The sequence below is a fragment of the Gavia stellata genome, chromosome 8 (assembly GCF_030936135.1).
Source record: "Gavia stellata isolate bGavSte3 chromosome 8, bGavSte3.hap2, whole genome shotgun sequence".
NCBI classification, from domain to species: Eukaryota; Metazoa; Chordata; class Aves; order Gaviiformes; family Gaviidae; genus Gavia; species Gavia stellata.
In genome coordinates, this window is record NC_082601.1 from 32,236,896 (window position 1) to 32,256,652 (window position 19,757).

At 48.0% G+C, this 19,757-nt stretch overlaps 1 protein-coding gene across 2 annotated transcripts in view; it reads right to left on the reverse strand.

Moving 5' to 3' along the window:
• Window positions 1–18,500: 18,500 nt before the first annotated feature.
• Window positions 18,501–19,757, reverse strand: part of PLCL1 (phospholipase C like 1 (inactive)) — a 217,252-nt gene continuing 215,995 nt past the window's right edge. For both annotated transcript variants that reach the window (XM_059820460.1, XM_059820459.1), the window contains one exon: window positions 18,501–18,769. In XM_059820460.1, the coding sequence (XP_059676443.1) occupies window positions 18,587–18,769 (183 nt within the window). In that variant the 3' untranslated portion in view covers window positions 18,501–18,586. The remainder of the gene's footprint in view (window positions 18,770–19,757) is intronic.

A 19,757-nucleotide genomic window follows, 5' to 3' on the forward strand; every position in this document is an offset into this window, starting at 1 on the left:
AGCAACATCGTTCAGCAGAGCTGTAGCAGTATTAAACCTGTCACTCCCTACCCTACAGCAGCCAGTGCACCGGGTGCCAGACAGGCCAGTCGAGTCGATGGCTGCTTCTGCTGGAGAACAGGTTGGCCATGCTGCAGGGGAGGTGCACACATACAGATGTTGCTATCATAAACACATGCAAGGTTCCAGAGGAAACATATCCACATCTGGGTTATCTCAAAGCTGCTATTGGTTTGATCTATTTTCTCGAGTGGGGAGAAAGTAGTGACTTTTTTTTACTATTTCATAGTTATAATCCCAGTGGCTCAGAAGTGCTGCTGGGACAGTTTTGAGGCCTAAAACACTCATCCATCAGCCACAGGACAAGCAGCAATCTTCAAAAGCAGTAAAAGCCTGAAACCCAGAGGTAGTGTCAGTTGGCACATGGCTGAATAACCTTGGCCCACAATCCAATGTACTGGAGTGTAATCTGATGACAGAAACTGTTTTTATATGAACTATTTTTGTACTTTCCACAACATGCATTTTGATTTTTATAGCTATCCTTCAACTGGAGCAAAAAGTCTCCAGACAAGATCGGGATCCTGTGGTGGCAGGACCCCATACATACAGTATTGTCACTGCCAGGAACAGCTTGCAACAGAAACAGCCCAGCCTCGCTAGGAAACTATCAGTCACACTTTAAAGGCGTGTACAAGGATTAGGCACTTTCCCAAAACAACTCTGGATATCTCAAACTCAGCTTTAGGCTTCAGAGGGCCAAGTCAGCACCTTCTCTACAGGCAATTCTTCCTCTCTTGAAGAACATAGATAGATTTTACAAAGTTTCAGCAAAATTTTCTTTGGGTTCTGACTGATTGGTAAAATTGCTCTGCTAGCCGCTGCTCTGCAGGAAAGCAAACACTACCAGTAGGCTGTTCTCCATCCCTTCAGATCATTTAACATTTTAGTAGTGGTGTCAGTAGGGAACAGGACATCTCAGTATTGAAAATAAAACCCCTACAACTCCTTTATTGCAATACACAACTCTGAGTCATCAGCGGAGCTTGCCCTCAGCTCAGAGTTTTCCCATTAAAATAAGCCCACTGAAACCAGCTGCGATCAGGTCTTTGTCCTGCATCTAATTTACCCTGTCAAAGCATCTCTTCCATCTGAGTCTCTGCAGGGAAGACAGTCATCTCCCTGTGATTCCACCTCTAGTCAAATCCCCTGTGCCCTACTGAAAGTGACAAAGACAGTATTTTCTGTAACATCCACAATTAACTGGTACGGCACATTAGGAGTATCACTTAGCTCATAATCTCCCTCCTTTATTCCAATTTAGGTGGAAGCAGGACAGGTTTTATCCTGCAGTGCTTGAGAAACTGTTCAAATACACTCCCTTTTCTGAACTTTTCAAAGTTCTCTGCTGTTCTGTTCATTTTTGCCATATAACGACACACCATTTCCTTGAAATGTCTGCGAACATGGGAGGAAAATACAGGCTCTTCAAGTACCTCTGTTTGCATCTGATCAAATGTAGTCTCTGAGTTTGGAGTGGTCGTGTTGCTATTTCTACTGCACTTCAAAAGAAGGAACCTTCTCTTCTGTCAGACATTCTTCTTAGAAATGTGTAAAGCAAAATTACTATTTTGCATACTGCATTCCCAGCAGCCAAGCTTTAGTCTAAGTTTTCTGAATAGTCCAACTGCTCAAATGACTTCTATTAATAATTTGTCAGAAGGATTTAGGACAAGCTTCTTGAAGGCATATTGATCATTTTGAATCAACGTACAAGATAATAGCTCTGGAACAGCACGTACAAAGCTGCCAAGTAAAAGTCATCTTTTCAGATAATCACATTCATGAGGTCAGCAGAGGACACTAACTCTCAGCACTTTGCTTAATTTCCACATGATCTCTTCCCCCTGGGGTGAGATTAGATCTGGAGGAAAACTAGTTACCTCTCATCTCCCAACCAGTCATCAGCACTGAATCTCACAGCACCACTACTGAGTCAGCTACAGATTGCAGCAACCTAAAGTCATGACCAGGGCACAAAGGGAGGGAAATGAAAGGACCAGCTGTGGAGAAGTCCATTACCCCTTCTTTGTCCATCTGCCTCTCTCCTGCACATCCCACCCACCCAGGCGAGCAGGGGTTTGTGGCACCCTGGTGTTCACAGGCACTGGCAGTCTCTCTGCTCTGGCCGTTGCACCCAAGGAGAACCAGGGTCCCTGGCAGGTTGAAGGCAGAAGGTGGATTGAGATTTAGGGGCACATAGCTGGGAAGGGCCAGCGGGATCATCGGATCCAGTCGTGCCATGGGGCTACATGGAGATTCAGTGTCCTCCAGTACTGTGCACAGATCAGTGCGCCTTACTGGGAGCCTGAAGTACAATATAGTAGCTCAGCCGTCCATCCCAGGACAGGGGTACACGGCTCATCAGTCTGCAGGACAGCCTGCTCATGTGATGGCAAGCAGGGAAGGCTGGCACATGTGGGATGATGCAGCTGGCTCAGCCAGGCAAGTTACAGACAGGTAGGAGCACCTTTCGCAGAGGGAGAGAAAAGCAGAGGTAGAGATAAGGCTCTGTTATCTCTATGGCAACTGCCAGGGAGTTGCACCATGCTCATCAAGGAGAGGGGAACAAAGGCAGAGGGTAGAATAAAACCCAGAAAACGCTTAGCAGGGAGAAACCCACAACAAAGGGAAAAACAGAGGTGGGAGAGGAGCAGAGCAGCCCACTGCTGCTGAAGGTGGAAAGCAATGGGGTCAGGATTGGCATCCAAGGAGAAGGCTCTTGAGCTCCCAGCACGGGAGCAGCTCCACCAGCCTCCTCATCCGCATCCTGCGGTACACAGTCTGCTGCAGCCAGGCATCACTCTCCGGCAGGTCAGCAGAAGTTTCCCATCATTTTCTAGGAGACACCAAAAAATGGGTGAGACTCAAATAACTGCACATAGGTCTATAAGCCTGAGATGCCACCAGTGCTGCAATGCATACATAATTTAAGGCCTGAAATATTCATTTTACTCAAGCCACAGATGAATATTAAGCTCAGATAAAGATGCCAAATGGGTGTTGAATAAATTACATTCATTGAAATCCATCTGAAACAATGTAAAATAAATATTGAAAAACAGCAGGCCAAGGATCATGCCAAAGCTGTACAACTTGTTTCATGTTTGCATCAGAGCACAACAAAAAGGCAGCTTTGATTCAAAGTAGCCACATTTGTTCAGCTTTCCCTCATCCAGGAAGGCTTCTCTACAACCTGGAAGTCAAGGTGAAAAATTCACTCCTTGCTTCCTGCACAGTCACAAAATCACAGAATCGCTAAGGTTGGAAAAGACCTGTAAGAACATCAAGTCCAACCACCAACCCAACACCACCATGCCCACTAAACCATGTCCCACAATGCCACGTCCACACATTCCTTGAACACCTCCAGTGATGGTGACTCCACCACCTCCCTGGGCAGCCTGTTCCAGTGTTTCAACACTCTGTCAGTAAAGAAATTTTTCCTAATATCCAGCCTGAACCTTCCCTGGTGCAACTTGAGGCCATTTCCTCTTGTCCTGTCGCTAGTCACTTGGGAGAAGAGACCAACAGCCACCTCTCTGCAACCTCCTTTTAGGTAGCTGCAGAGAGTGGTAAGGTCTCCCCTCAGCCTCCTCTTCTCCATGCTAAACAACTCCCGTTCCCTCAGCCGCTCCTCATAAGACTTGTGCTCCAGACCCCTCACCAGCTTCGTTGCCCTTCTCTGGACACACTCCAGCTCCTCAATGTCCTTCTTGTAGTGAGGGGCCCAAAACTGAACACAGTATTCGAGGTGCGGCCTCACCAGCGCCGAGTACAGGGGCACGATCACCTCCCTACTCCTGCTGGCCACACTGTTTCTGATACAGGCCAGGATGCTGTTGGCCTTCTTGGCCACCTGGGCACACTGCTGGCTCATATTCAGCCGGCTGTCGACCAACACCCCCAGGTCCTTTTCCACCCGGCAGCTTTCCAGCCACTTGTCCCCAAGCCTGTAGCATTGCATGGGGTTGTTGTGACCCAAGTGCAGGACCCAGCACTTGGCCTTGTTCAACCTCATACAATTGGCCTCAGCCCATCGATCCAGCCTGTCCAGATCCCTCTGCAGAACCTTCCTACCCTCAAGCAGATCAACACTCCCACCCAACTCGGTGTCATCTGCAAACTTGCTGAGGGAGCACTCAATCCCCTCATCCAGATCATCAATAAAGATATTAAACAAGACCGGCTCCAAAACTGAGCCCTGGGGGACTCCGCTTGTGACCGGCCACCAACTGGATTTAACTCCATTCACCACAACTCTCTGGGCTCGGCCGTCCACCCAGTTTTTTAACCAGCGAAGAGTGCACCTGTCTAAGCCACAAGACGCCAGCTTCTCCAGGAGCACAAGAAGTTATTCCCCCAAAATGGAAACATACCGTGCTTGCTCCAGGCCTCCAGGAGACTCCTGTCTCTACTCATCTCCCCTCCATTAGTCAGCAGTCATTCATATGCCCTAATGATTTGAGAGAAAGAGTGGAAGACAATTCCTAGGAACTTCTCTTTACATAGGTAATACAAAGAGCTCATTTCAAAACCTTACCTGTGTATGTGGTATGGGCTCTCTAGCTTGCTTAAGTTTCAGTTACAGTGACAGAGTGGTTTGCACCACTGAACTCCATGATTCAGAAGAAAACAGAGTGCAGAAGCCTTGCCAAGCAGAGGAATTAACAGCACAGCCCCTTCCAAGCTGGGAGGGCATTGACTTAGCACAGAAAATCTCTCAGCGGCTCATGCAAACAGAGGACAGGCTGCCAGCTCAGCAGCAGGTCAGAGACTTACTCCAGGCTGAACAACACATGAAACCTAGAAACTCCAGGCTGAACAACGTGCTTCCCCACGAAACCTAGAGCAAGGCTTCCCAGGCTGAGGTGCATCTATAATACCCCCAACCTCCCTCCAAGATGAAGGCAAGAAAAGCTCTTCCCCAGAGGTGATGGGAAGCAGCCAGGTTCACCTGACATAGGCATGGGAGATACTGCCCTCACCTTGGTGCCAAAGGAGATGGAGGGACTGAGGTAGTCACATCCTTCGACATGACCAGGGGCTGGCTCAGGTCCCCAAGCTGTGTCCTTGCTGCTGCAACCTCCTCAGTGGTTGCGCTTCTGTGAGGGAGGGATGCTGCCCTTCGATGAGGGCCAGGCTTGGGCAAGGTCTTCTCAGCCCCTCCAGAGGACGGGAGCAGAGAGGATGGTGGGTGGTGAACGCTGAAAGAGCCCCAACCTCCAGCCAGCACCTCTAAGCTCCTTTCTTCCTTTTAGCAAGACAAGAGCGATGAAAGCACAGTACCACATTGACTGCTGGGGAGTAACTGTGCAATAATCTGCTGCAGCTCACATTGCTGACCAATTTATCAATGTACCAGCTAATTAACAAGTGGGAGATTGGCATCACCTGTGCCCCGGGGATGAGCTGTGAAAGGAACTACTGCCATATGGCTTGGCCAAAGCATGAGGGATTATAATGACAAAACATGGCCTCACAGACTGGGGTTTCTTTACCTCAGAGCTTTTTGGTTAGCTGCCCTGTTCTATCACCTCGCCGCCAGTTTTCAATTGCCAAGCAGCAGCCATGCATTAACCCACTTGGAGCTGCCCTGTATCTATGGGTAGTTCTCCACCTCAGCGCTTGTCAAACAAGAAATTTAGTCTCCATTAACTAAAGGTCTGAATTTAAGGCAAATTTGTTAAAGTGCATCAAATACTGTTGGGGTTGCTCACATTCATAACTACTTTAGCCTTAGTTATGTTGATCTTAATTAACTTTCAAATCTAGGCCACTTCAGCTGTCCACGTATGTTTAACACCATTCAACCACTGGGAAACTGAATTCAGGTTTTTTCTTGGGGTACAAACAGACAACCAAATGACAACATACCAGCTGAGTCACAGTAGTTGCTTGCGCTCACACTGTAACCCTTCACAAATGTGACATCTGACACATTAACACAAATATCTCTCCTTGAGGTTTAAACGAAGGCTTTGCCTCACGGCTGCTGTGGGACAGGAGCACCTGCAGCATTAGCTCAGCTCTTGGAAAAAGGAGAATTTGATCATGCAGATAAGCCTGTAGGATGAGTAGAGAAATAGCCCCAGTAAACGCCTATGAAATGAAATGACGTGTATGCTCTGTGGAAAGGATGTTCTTGTCTCAGTCAAAGTCAACTGGGGATCACTTTATCTACGCTGAAACAAGCCTCTTTTCCATGAAGCGAGTGTCCACATGGCATCAGGCTTTGGCTCACCTCCTGCCCCCAGGGAGGGGGACACAATCCTGAAGGCTGCTCTGCGGTACCCCCACAGGCTCACACATGCATCCTCACACGTGCATCCTCACACATCTATCACATGGGGACATTCTCAGCCTCAGCGTGACAATGGTTAATTGAAGCTGTGGCAGCTCGTAATTCATCCATCTCCTGTGCACATGCACGCAGGGCTGCCCCAAGCATTAGGGGCAAAGCCGTCATCATTTCCTCAGGCGCACTGGCCCTGCCTGCAAGGATGGGCACAGCCTCCCCATCCTCCGCTCACGCTGCACAGCCCAAGGGAGCAGTCTGAGCACAAACTCGCACGAGAAGGACAGACCAGCAAAGCAGAGGCTTCAAGACGATTATTTTCTACACAACTCAGTTGTTCTTCTGCTGCAGCACCTGAAGTCATAACAGAAAAGGCTTTGTTTTCCCCTTCCTACAGCACTTTAAAGGATTTTTAACCCAGTGACCAGGTGCACTGCAGTGCCTGAAGTTAATGATAATACAGAAGAGACTTGAAGTGCCTCTGGCTCTTCAAGCCAAGTCAAGAGCGAGCCGAGATGGAGAAGCCCTCTGAAGAGACCTGACATGGCTCATTGGAAACCCTCCCATGATCACTTCGCTCAGTGTTTGCCGATGTCCTGGACGCTGCCAGGAGCACGCAGCTCAGTGGGAACCTTTCACCAGCAGAGCCAGAGATGAGGTAGAGAACTGCAGCATAGCAGCAACAACAAGCATGAGGCTCCTTGGGGAGGCCTCTGCTTGTCATGGCCAAAAGAAACAGCTGAGAAGGACGAGCCTGCACCAAGATGGCCAAAAAAGGTTTGTTTGTTCAAAAAACATTGCAAACCATGAGCTGGAAGGTGGATAAACAAAACCAGCAGGGATGGTGAGATGCAGCCTCATAGCAAGGACTGTGCTGTACATCTTGCAGCCAGGCACAGCACGGAGACCTCTCAGCCTGCGTCAAGGTGCGAATGCAGCTGGTGTAGCCCAGCTTGCAGCACACAGTTGCCAATGCAAAGCCCTTTGTAAGGATGTCCTACCTGTGGTGGGAAAGGGAAAGTGCTTTGGTTGCAGGGAACCTTGGGTTTTCAGTGTGCCCCTTCAGAACGAAATTCTCACCATCAGCAGTGGTACATGGGTAGTTTCACTGAAGCAAAAGGGGGTGCTCAGGCCCCATAGATTTTGCTGAATTGCAGCCTGTGCTCATGCTGTGCAGACCAGGGTTTCCAGGTAGAAAAATCTCTGGGGAAAAGAAGTACCCGTGATCTCTTGTCCTAAATGATGGGCTCAGACACCATTATACGAAGGGACCAGCAAAATTGTGTAACTGAAGCATTTTGGGCAACTCTCTATATGAGCATCAGCATAGCACAAGAGAAGATGGCTTTGTGGCTTCCTCCGAGAGGATGGTATAGGCTCCCTTAAATGTTGGAAGCAGTTCAGGTGCTGGAAACAGCTCTAAATCCCTTTCACATGAGAAGTGAAACCCCGAAACTCTCTTGTATAACCTATATTTTCTTCCTTCTTACAAGAACATTCATTGACCTGACAGAAGGATTACTAACTGAAAGACATTAGACTTAGGCTACCAGGCAGAAATCCTTACTAATCTTGGCTAATCTTATGCCTGCTTAAACTCTGCTTTCAAAAATTTCTGTTCAATCAGTTACAGAACAACCTACATTCAAAAGACAGACTGATGTCATTAATTACCTCTATCCCTCACCGTATCTCTCTCATCTGTCTTAAAGAAAAGCTTAACTCCCCAGTTATAAGTTTTCCTTGGACTTAGTGGTTCACGGAGGATGGGGAGTTGTGGCCTGCATGGGGAAGGTGAGGGCTGTGTTGCATTCCCAGGGAGAAGTTGGTTCCCTTCTCTGCCACAGACTTCGGGTCCCCATTAGCCGATCCCCTGCACTTTCTGTCTCCACGTCCCTCATGTGGCCGGTGAGGGCACACGGCCTCGCCTGATGGACGTGGGAAGCTGAAATATTGCAGGGTGCAATAGTCTTAAAATAATGATAGTCCCAGCCGCGGGAGTCCAGAAATCCCATGGGAGCCCTTCCAGGAAAAGAATACAAACCTCTCCACTCCTTGAATGGGCATGACAAAAAATGGCGATTTCATGGCCCATCTCCCTGCCATCTGGCACAAACCAACCACTCAGCGGGGACCTCACAGGACTGAGGTGCGTTCTCCAACAGGAAGACATTCACTTGCTAAAGTGAAGCACGAGACCAGAGGCTGCACACCTTCCTCTCCACCACCCTGCGTCCTTGCAGCCCTCCTCTACCGGTGCACCATCCCGCAGCGCTGAGCCGCGTGCGTGCCAGGCCCCACCGCCCCGCTCTGCCCATGCACAAGGGCTGACCCTCCGCCATGGTGGGAGGAAGAGGCACGGCTGTGCTTCCCACTGAGTCTCTCTGGCAGACATAGCCACATGGGCAATGGCACTAAATCCCCATCTGACGTCTCAGCTGTTCTGGATGCCGTTAGAGGCAATTTTCTGTCCAGCCACCCGTTTTAATGGGATGTGCAGTTAAACAGATTCATCCTTTCAGCTTCACTCTGCAGAGCCTTCACTCTCCAGCCGCTGTCGCCGCTCCCAGAGAAGTAGCTCTTGCCAAGAAAAGTGTATAATCTAGAAAGCCACCTGCTCAGCTTTCATTCTTTGAACTCCCTACAATCAATTTGCCTTTCCCAGGAGAAGATGCAACTGTTTTCAGCGCAGGAGGAAACAGAGGGTTCATGATGTGCTGTAAAAGCACAGCCAGTCCCAGGGACAAGGTTAATTTGCCTCACTGAGGGAGCAGCAGAGACACCCTAGGATCCCCAATGCTGACCTTCCGAATTTCATGACACTGTCCTTGTGCCTGCTTCAGTCTCTTGAAGATTATCTTCACGTACCCATCAGGCCAGGTTGCAATGTTAGTACCATACAAAATGAGATGTGGCACTTCACCTTCCTGACAGGTCTCCATTTCCTCCCTGTGGCTTTGCTCCTGCCAGAAACGCTGCTCTGCTTGGGATGGGGGTGTCTGGCATTTGCTACAGGGGCTTCTCTTGGCTGGCCACCCTGTGGTGCTGCCACGGTCCACCTCAGACCCGACGTCTGAAGCAGTGAGGACAAGGTCTGTGGAGCTGAAAGGCACCCTTTCTCCTCGTCCTTTACTTTTTGCAGATGTGAGGGTTCAAACCATTTAATATCACAAAACATTTCTCAGCAAACAAAAACAGCGGCATCTGCCCCTATGTCTTTACAGGATAACCTGAATCCCCACAAACCCACCGTGATCTTTCTTGGATTTTCTTGGTCAAAGAACACAAAAAATGACCGAAGAGATACATCACTTGGCCTTGTACAAGTGTACACCTTGTGACGAGCTGTCACAGCTAGCTCTCTATTATGCAGATCAAGGCTTGGTTTCTCTTCAAGGGTTACTGCTACAAATACTTGCAGGAAACAGCAGGAAGCAGGCACTGTTAGGATAAAACAAAACCTTCTCCTCAAGTGCACAGCTAAAACAGGTGGGACAAATTGCTGCCTAAAAATACGTATTTCAACACCGACAACAGAGAAAGTTTGGCTGCCCAGGAAAATCTGCCTTGCACGAGATGGCTGGCAGCCCCATGCACAGAGGAGATGCTACAGGCAGTGACCGGCACCGCTGTCCCCAGGAGCCCACCCTGGTTTCCTCATCAGGCTGAGACACTGCTAACTGTGCAGCTTCTCCGAGCAGGAGCCTCTTGCAGCACTGAGCCTCTCTGGGATATGGCTCAGAGCACCATCTGTGTCCTGCTTGTCCTAGGAAAAGGCAGGTCTTACTGCTACCTGCTGCCTTGGGTACTAGAAACACAGGAGCTGTTTTTTCTTGCTGCATAGCTGGGATCCAGAGGCCCCAGCATGTAAGGCTACCCAATAAAAATTCCTCACCAGGCCTAAGGCTATTTCCCATGCACATCGTTACTAAATACTATTTAGTCAATTTTCACATCCAATTCATAAAAATAATGGGAGGAATCAAAACTGGTGCCATTCTGTCTTCATTAATGCTGTTGTCTGGCTCCACATTGGAGACTTTCATCTGTCCTTAATTTGCTGCCTGGTAGAAACATTTTTCCTGTGGACATTTGTGTTCATTTGATGTTAATTATGACCTTTAAGCATTAAAAAACCAAATCCCCTGGCAACAGCTTCTATGCACAGTGTCAGTTTTCACATAACACATCTCAAGACCTGGGAGAGACAATTCCAACTGAATCACAGCTGCGTGTTTATTGCAATCACCTTGCTAAGAAATATCAAGTTAGAATCAAAAACAACAACAAAAAAAATTCGCCTCTTTTATGGAACTGACACACCCCAGCAGAAGCATCACACTCGGTACTACGATTCTATGACATTAATTCTCTGCACTCATTGTAGCTCTTCTAACACATCCCATGATGGGAGAATGCCGCCGAAATAAAAGTCACAATATTTTCAAAGCTCCCAGTGGCAGGGGCCAAGGAAGCCATGATGAGAAATAAAAGTATCAAATGGCAAACAATTTAGATGGAAGTCTATGTGTGGTTTTCCATATCTCAGCAACAAGGTCAGATGGTGCCCAGCTCGCTGGCAAATAGCTCAAGGTAACACCTCCGTCCCAGCATGCTGGCTGGCAGATGAAGCTGCACAGATGAAATGCAAAGGCTGCTCCTGGAAAGTTCTCCCCGCTCAGCCCTGCCACGCTGCCCTGGGGGCTGAGCTCTGCAGATGGCCTCGGCCCAGGGAAAACCTTTCCTTTGCAAAACAGTCAATATGGCACAGGTTCGAAACACCAGAGAGGGGCACAGCATGACAACGCTGGAAGTTTTCACAGCTCCTGACCCAAAGACACACCTGGGTTTGCTGATCCCCGCAGCCTGCTGGATTGCAGGCAGTCACTCACACACGTCCTGCCTCTGCTCAGACCCTAAATATGGCAGTAGGCTTTCCAGAAACACAGGATCACCTTCTGCTTGCCATAAGGGACACGGGTCTTGCAGCAAGTCCTAGCTGACCTCAAACACCATTTGCAAACCTGAGCCAATCATCTCATGGATTTGGTGTTTTGGGTTTACTCTGGTGACAATTCTTCAACTCTGCAATCAATCACTTCCAAAATGTTTTGGCTGATCTGACAAGGGGGTACCCTCCCACGCCATCGTCTGCCCGCTGCTGTACGTCTCTAGGTTGTTTTCTTGGTCAACGCATCCAATACCTCAGAATAACTCTGTTTCCAAACCACAGTCCAATACCAGTCCTGAAATGGTGTTGCCATGCTCCCACTCAGGAGTCGGGACAATGTACCGCTTGCCTTGGTGAGCCAACGAGCACCAGGAGGCTGGGACGGGCCTCCGCAGGAATCAGCGGGCTGGTTTGTGTGGGTGCCTGGCTACTTACAGACAAGATATGGGTGAAAGGTAGCCACAGCATAATAGGTGAAATTACAGTTTGGCTTTGGTGGGAGCTGAGCCTGCTCACACTGCGATTGGTCTGAGCCTCCTAAAACTGGCTTCACCAGACAGTCTCTGAGCAAGCAGCCCCACAGCGAGCTGCTGCCAGCCCGGGGCAGCCCCACATGTCCCAGAGAAGGCTCCCTGTGGCCCTAGGCTGCGTGCCCGCTGGTCCCGCACAAAATCATTGTGCAAATAATTTCCTTCTCACTGCTTGGACTCCATAAAACCTAGAGACCACTGAGGAGTGCAGAGGAAAGGAGCAAAACAGATTTCCTCTGGTGCTGAGGGGGAGCGGTGGCATGGCTCAGCTGCAGCTGTGCTGCCCTGGCTTTGCAAAAACCTTGTGCAGGAAGGGTGCTGCAAACCAGCAGAGCACAGCTGAGTCCGGGCCCATGAAACCCAAAGGCAAAGGCAGGAAGGACAGTACATCAACAGCAGCAAGCAATGGACTTGCCAATATCAGTATGTTCTTCAATACTTTGTTTCTGCCTCTCCAGCACACTCTATTTCTTCATTTTTCAGTTTGGGAGAACTCAGCTACGAAACGCAGCAGTGACCGATACTTTGGCCTATTTGCTTTGTGTAGGAGGGAGCAGCAGCGCCACTCGCCCTCTCCCCGGCACAGAGCATGCTAATGCTGCAACTGCAAAGCTGCAAAACTCTGGCTGCACTTTGCTGCCAGCACCCTTCTCCGTCCATCAGCATCATAAATAATCATAGCAGCTCCTGCTGTCTGAATCATCATTTGTATCTTGTTTTTAATTGTATTATGTGTGGCTGGTCCACCAGACCCTCTCTGAGGAAGCATACAAATAGTTCATCTGTATTCCTCCATTCTCCCCACATGTGCTTCCAGACAAACCATATTAATACCAGTCTTTGTCTACTTCTAATCTCATCTCCATCCTGTATATCTAGTACCTTATTCAGCTGCATTTTCAGCTTCCATCTGAAATTAATGCTTCACCTGGCATATTCAATCTCTTCCCATATTCAAAACTCTTGACTAAATTCACTTCAGAGACCGAAGATGAACTTTAGGCATTCAGTCAGGTTGACTTCGAGGCCTAATACTTTCAGGTCAAAAAAGATCATCAGGTTTGTCTTACAAAAAATAACACCTGATACATTATAGCAAGCAGAAATATCTATGATGCTCTTGGTGGCACATTATATCACTGAAGCACAGCAATTTTGTGATTTTGCATGCCAGAGTCAAATGAGGTGATTTAATGAGATGTCACTTAAAACTGATTGACACCTGCAGCCAGAAACCGCATCGAACAGCACTCCTACCTGCCAGGCCACAGCAACAAGCTGCTTGTGTCCAGTGCCATCAATGCCACAGCCCCAGCCGCTGTGAATCTGCCCAGCTCCGGGAGGGCTCCCGCTGGTGGGAATGCCTCTAGGTCCTGGGGCCGTGGCCACGGACTCTCCCGTCCCCTGACGGTTTCTCCCACAGCCACACTAATCCATGGGTCACCAATCGCCATGGCCACGGTGCCCCCAGCCCTCACTGAAGTCTGTGCAAACTTCTGCTGGTGGAAACCAGCCCCACCGGTTACCAACATGCTCACTGCCCAAACAGCCCTTCACCACCACTGCAGGGAGGGTGATGGCTCCTCCCAGGCGCTCTTGGCCAGCACTCACCCACGCAGAACCCCAAAACTCAGCATCCTGTGACACATCCCGACACGCCACCTCCTCTCCATGCTCACTCACTTTTGGCCTCAAGTATCACGTTTGCTTCCCAGCGCTGCTATATTCATGTCTTCATAAATGAATGAGTCCCCACTGCACAATTTAACAGGGAAAATACTTCTAACACCACCAATAACTCAAACTTGCCTTTGCAATCATCCATTTTTCTTCCAGTTCCCAGAGTAGGGTGGTGTGGACTGTGCACAGCAAACGGCTGTCAAACGTAACATCGCCACCTGCTCATGTGTTGTCTGATGAGATTTTGATTTCTGCACTTTTTCTTGAAATTACTCCATTAATATTTTCTGCAAAAACAATTTATTCATAAACTGTTTCAAATAATCAAAGGGAGTAGAAAATCCTCATTTAAAACACGACCCATTTTATCGGGGGCATGTTCACGCAGTACTCTCTGTTGCAGAGGAACAGCTGGTGGGACAGCGGTTGCACCACATTTCTGGCTCGGCCACTCACATCTCAGTTACTCAACTCACATATTCCTCAATATTATTTTAAAAAGGAAACATTTTTTCAGGGATCTGCTGCGGAAAGCAAATGCGAGACTGCTCAGCCTGAGTCTGTGCAAAGACGACCCGAAGGGACCATGCCAGAATAGTCTCAATCAGCACTTGTGCTTTGGATCCAGAAAATGCATGCCAGCAGTACTCACCAGCTGCCCAAGGAAACATACCGCCTTGTGCTTGGTGTGGCAATTTGGAGACAATTTTACAGGTACAATATAACGGAAACCTTTGTATTTTCATGTCTGCCCAGGGAGGTGAGAGGAGCTGGTAGGGGAGGCATTTGGATGCCTGGTGTTTGCTCCATTCCCCAGTGCACATTCACTGTGCCCAGGTATTTCCATCCTTCACAATCACCTTTCCCCTGCAAAGCACTGCACTTTATAAGAAGTAAATCTCGAATTTATTGAACGCGTACATCATCTACTGCTGCTGCGATATGAGGCAGGGCCACCACGCTCAGTCCCACAGCAAGGAGGGGAGGTGAGAAGAGATTGTTTCTGTGACCCCCTCACCTTTTTCTTTTCTGAAGCTTCCTGAGTTAGTCCCCTGCACGATGCTGCTTTCTATCGCTATAGGAGTGGGACGGAGGCCAAGGAGGCTACGACCTAATGTTTTAGTCTGAACAGATAGATGGAAGAGATGGATTATTATACAGGAAAGCTCTCTCCATGCATGCAATTATCTGATAACAATCTATTTTGGGACACGAATCTCAGAAAGAGGAACATGCAAAACTCTCACCCTCACCTTATTTGCACTGGGAAGCTGTGTTATCCCTTTAAAAAACAGGGAATAAAATGCATGAAAAATGATACAGAAAGCAGCAGAACAGCATGGTGCTTTAACTCGTGGTGAGCTCAGGAGAGGGAGGGGGAAGGGGTCAGTCCTGCTGGTCACACCAGCACGTGAAATTTGGTAAAAACCATTCCTGCTGATTTAAGACTAATCAGGTGCGTGAACAGCTGGACTAATTCAGTCTTGTTTCCTGTGCTTCATGGCTGGATTCCTTCATGTACATAAGAAGCAAAATCCAAGAGAAACCTCTGCATCCACTCTTTCTCTTGTGGGCGCTGGTGCCCAACACACAGGTAGAGGTCATGCTGCAGCCTCGTGCCCCAGGGAAGGTGCTGCCGGGGCTGTCTTTGCTTGGGAAATCTGCAGGAACTTCATGCTGTGGAGGCGGCTGCCCCTCTGCCACACTTGACCGAAGGTGCAGTTTGGTAGGGGCCAAAGACACAAGCATGTGGACAACGTACCTCTGAGCGCTGGAGGAACCGATGCTCTCGGGAGAGAGGAGCAGGTCGCAGTTCAGCCCTCCTCGCACGCACTGGCTCACCTGCGCTCACCAGCGATGGAAGGACTTGGCAGACACTGGTGTTACAGGACAGCCCAAACACAGTGCCTGGATGTTCTCCTCAGAGCACCAGCACACTAAAAGGGGCTTCAGAAATCTGTCACCTAATCTGTGACTGGGAAGCAAAACATTATCAGTCTTATCTTACAGATGAAAGAATAACACAGGGAAAATAAATACTGTAAAGATATAAGACTTGGTGGCAGAGGTGGAACGAGAACCCAGGTAGATTCACTCCTGTATTCCCTCTGGAAGACACTCCCCAGGTCAGTCCGTGAGAGCTTCTCTGATTTCTAGTTGCTAAAACACACTGTAAACAATGGCAAATACCTGTAACCCTCTCCTGACGTCACTCCCCCAGAAGTGATATAGATAATACCCACCCATTCAGATGGGACATCAGGCAAATTGTACCAACACGGGGCCTGGAGAAAGTTGTTGTGACACTGCAAGAAGCCAGGCATGTCATGAAACCTTCCCCAAAAGGCCAGGCTGTCAGTCCCACGTGTGCTGTTGCTGTCCATACTGGATATGATTTTTCCATGTGTTCTCCTTCTTCCTGAATTTTTATTATGCCAACTGCTGCTTTAGCATCCACTCCCACTCCCAGTGACATCGAAAGGGGCACAGAGGAAGGTAAGCTGAGCTTTTGCTGCCAGCCCTCTCTTCGTGCAGGAGGGAGGGTGGAGCTGCTCCAGCTGCAGGGCTGTGGGCGCCAGCGCCAGGCGCAGTCCCAGCTGCTTTGGGCAATCCAGGGTGCCCGAGGTTTCCTGCTCCCTGTATTTTGGCATAGAAAGCCACGCAGCATGACCTCAGCACAGGACACAACATGAATGCTAAACATGGCATGAAAGATGTGGGCATGCATGCTACGGGATTTCCGTCCAGCCGCCGTCTTCGGGTTCTGCAAATACACATAGAGCAAGAGCTATGTGGTACCCCTTTCCACGTGACCACAGAAAACAAGCCCTTCTCTATGTAATTTTATGTTCATTTGTTTATAACATCAGAGAAGGAAAGAGGACTAGAAGGTATTTTGCCAGCAGTTCCTGTACAGACATTAGGATAGCCTTTAAATTGAGGAAATCAAGCTATTTCTAGGTTTAAATGAAGCACCAAGAGGCAAGTCACTCAGCCTTCCTGAAGCAACCTCTCGCTTCCGAGAGAGATGCTCTCCAAAAGCTGATCCTTCACAATTGGTGGTGCTAGGTTAACAACTTCCGTCCTCCCTAACTGTAAATACTGAAGGCTAAGTGCTGTTTTTCATATAAACACAACTCGTGATGAAATCAGGAAGGTAGCCCAGGCGGGCAAAACGTGAACGTGCACACTGACACCATTGATCTGGGCTTTATGTCTTGCCTGAAACACAAAAGACACCCCTCTCCAGATCTCAGAAAGGCTGCATACACACTCATAATCTAATGGAGAGCTAAACAGAGGATTTAGGGCTGGATCTTAACAAGTATGGCAAGTTTTACTGAAATGGTATTTAAGGCATCCGAGTTATAACCTTTGCAATAATACAGTTCCTATTAGAGCAGGACCTTCTCTCAAGCCTCTTACCCACTCTAACCCACCTTTATCCAAGTCTCGCTGATTACCTTCTGTGTTAAATCACTTTAAAAACGTGGGTCAAAGTCATTTCATAGCTTTACTCTCTCAGTAATGTGCAACATGAACATAATAGTGTTATTAAGAAGTCAAAAATAACTTAACACAATAGCTATATAAGATTCTCCAACGGTCAAACTTTCAGCAAGTACTTTTTGTTAAGTTCAGAAAATTAGCATATTTGTTAATCAAATTAATTTAAAAAGTAGCTTTTCAAAATAAAAGCAATGCTTTAAATAAATATAGTCTTTTTATAACCATAAAACACTTAGTCCTGTTAAAGGTAACACAAATACTACACTCAAGCACAGTACTTAAACGATTGAAATGAATGTTGTGAGAATACATGAGCTGGACACTGGGAGGGACGAGGATGCATCGCTTCATGACATTCTTTGTCTCCTTTCTACAGCGGAACAAACAGTCATCCAATTCTCAGAACTACCCTAAACATATGACATGTGTCAGGATACTTGTAACTGCTGCACAAAAATGCTGGTACCTGTTTTTTCCCCAAGCTATTTCTCTACACTACATCTGTAGCAGTTCTGCAGCCTTGCTTCAAATTTCTAGCACAGCATGATTCTTAACCACAACAACATAAGGCCAGATCCTGCTTGCTTCATCCAACTGACTTCAGCATCTAAGCAGAAGGTGGCAAGCAGGATCTGACCTCTCACACCTCTTGCAGCAAAGCTCACAGTTTGTGAAATTTGTAAAACCTTCCTTCCAATACTGGCACCACTGGGTGTTTCAGAACAGCCTGAAGCTCACCTTCAGAGTTCACGATCACCGAAGGATATTCACAGCTCTCCTCGTAACTACGGGGCTGACTAGCTATGTTCATTACTACACAAGTTAATGCCTATCAGCAAAGACTGTAGCTGTCCTGCAGATCTACAAGGTAGCAATGATTTACTGAAATGAAATAAGTCAGCTAGTTCTTACATTAGTACGTGCTATCTGGGTGTATCCCGAAGAGCAGTTTGCTAAAATTCAGTGAAATATACACCTCAAATCTAACCGTAATCTATCCAGCAACTCTGACCATTTAGTATCTTGTTTACTTGGTTTGAATTGTTCATTAAAAATCATGTTCAGGTGCAGCAAACCACTGTTTTTGCCCTCACAAAAACAGCTGTCGGTGACATTTGTTATATATTTGTTTGTTTAAACAAACAGCGTTAACAGTAATGTAACCTGTAAGTTAAATGATAAAAGCTGAAGAGTAAAATAAAGCACAAAACTGATACGAGTACTCTCTATTTGTTTTGATCTTCGGAATGAACAGGCCTATTCAAAGATGACAAAGGAATAAATTAGCAAATGGCTAATGTAATGCATGAAAGGGCATCTACAGGTTTTGCATGTGCGCACACAGACGCACTTGTATACAGACAGCTTGGCTTCATTAGAAATCTCGCTACCACAGTTTAACTTAGATAAATTAACTGCATTAAAATACTGACATTGTGAGGATTTTAATACTATCAACCCCCTGTAGAGGGCATTCCTGTGTGAATTTTTAAATGCTTTAAAAAAATAGTTTAGAGTTATTGAAATCTGTGACAAATGCGACAGCTCTGCCTCCCCTCACAGCCTTCCATTCTCATCTCCGGTATCCTTCTCCTGTATTGCCTCCAGGCACCGTTTTGACTTGGCGTCCGTGTGCCCACTTCCAGTTTTGCTCAGTCCACACGACAGGCACGCCAGCTGGATCTGCTTCATGTTCTCCAGGGCTTCATTCTTGGCGTTCTTCAGGAGATCTCCTTGGCCCTGAGGATGCACAGACAGACACGCAGGAGAGAGTCAGGGATCGCACACATCGCTTGGGACCAAAAGCGGCAATACTGCTCTCGTGTCTCTGCCATATTGTTCGGTGCCCTGGAACAGGATCCAGGTCCTGTCTCAAATCCCCTCTGCCCCCTGTGAATGCCAGCCCCTGCGGAAGGGACTGAAGCCCCTTCTGCAGCCTGGCACCCAGCTCAGCGAGGAGGGCAGTGGCCCGCACAGTGGGCAGGGTGAGCAGGACAGGGACCAGCCTCCGACCCCCTTCCAGGTCACCCCCTGGGAGGTAATTTGGGCCTGGCCCTGAGGAGCCCATCGCTCCCAGAGGGAGAGCATTTCCTCTTCCGCAGTCAACAGCGAGGACCTGCCAGGAACAGGGCAGCGATGGCACATGTCACCCCCATGCCCATGCCACTGCTCCGTCCTCATGGGAACGCCCCTGGCATCAGATCCCACATGGCAATGGCTGCCACGTCCCCAGATGGGGGACCCCTATGAGCTCTGAGACCCTGCTTACCACCCCCTCTCCAGCACCTGCATTTGCTACCCAGCCTTGGGCACTCCCTTAGCTGAGGCAGGCCAAACTGCGCACTTCTAAGAAGCACAGCACGCTGTAGTGCCGCACGGAATCCATCTGAACCATTTCCTTTGGGACCTTCAAGCAGGCAAATGGGAACGAAAGACTTCATGAGTAAAAGCCTGCTTCTGTATCTTCTCAGAGTGTGTAAAGGTGAGGTGACTAATGTCAATCCAATTTGTAACTGTCAAGGAAAACGTGTTACATGAAATTTGTATTAAGGAGTTGGTGTTCAGAAATGCCAAAATGAATATTTATGCAATATTGATATTTCAAGTGCCACAAAGCAACAAGATTCTGGTGCTAGAGGATACAAATAAATAAAAGCCAGGAGACGCATCTAGTTATTAAAATTCAGTATCACTGAGAACTTGAGCTGCTCTTCTCCTAATGTCACCC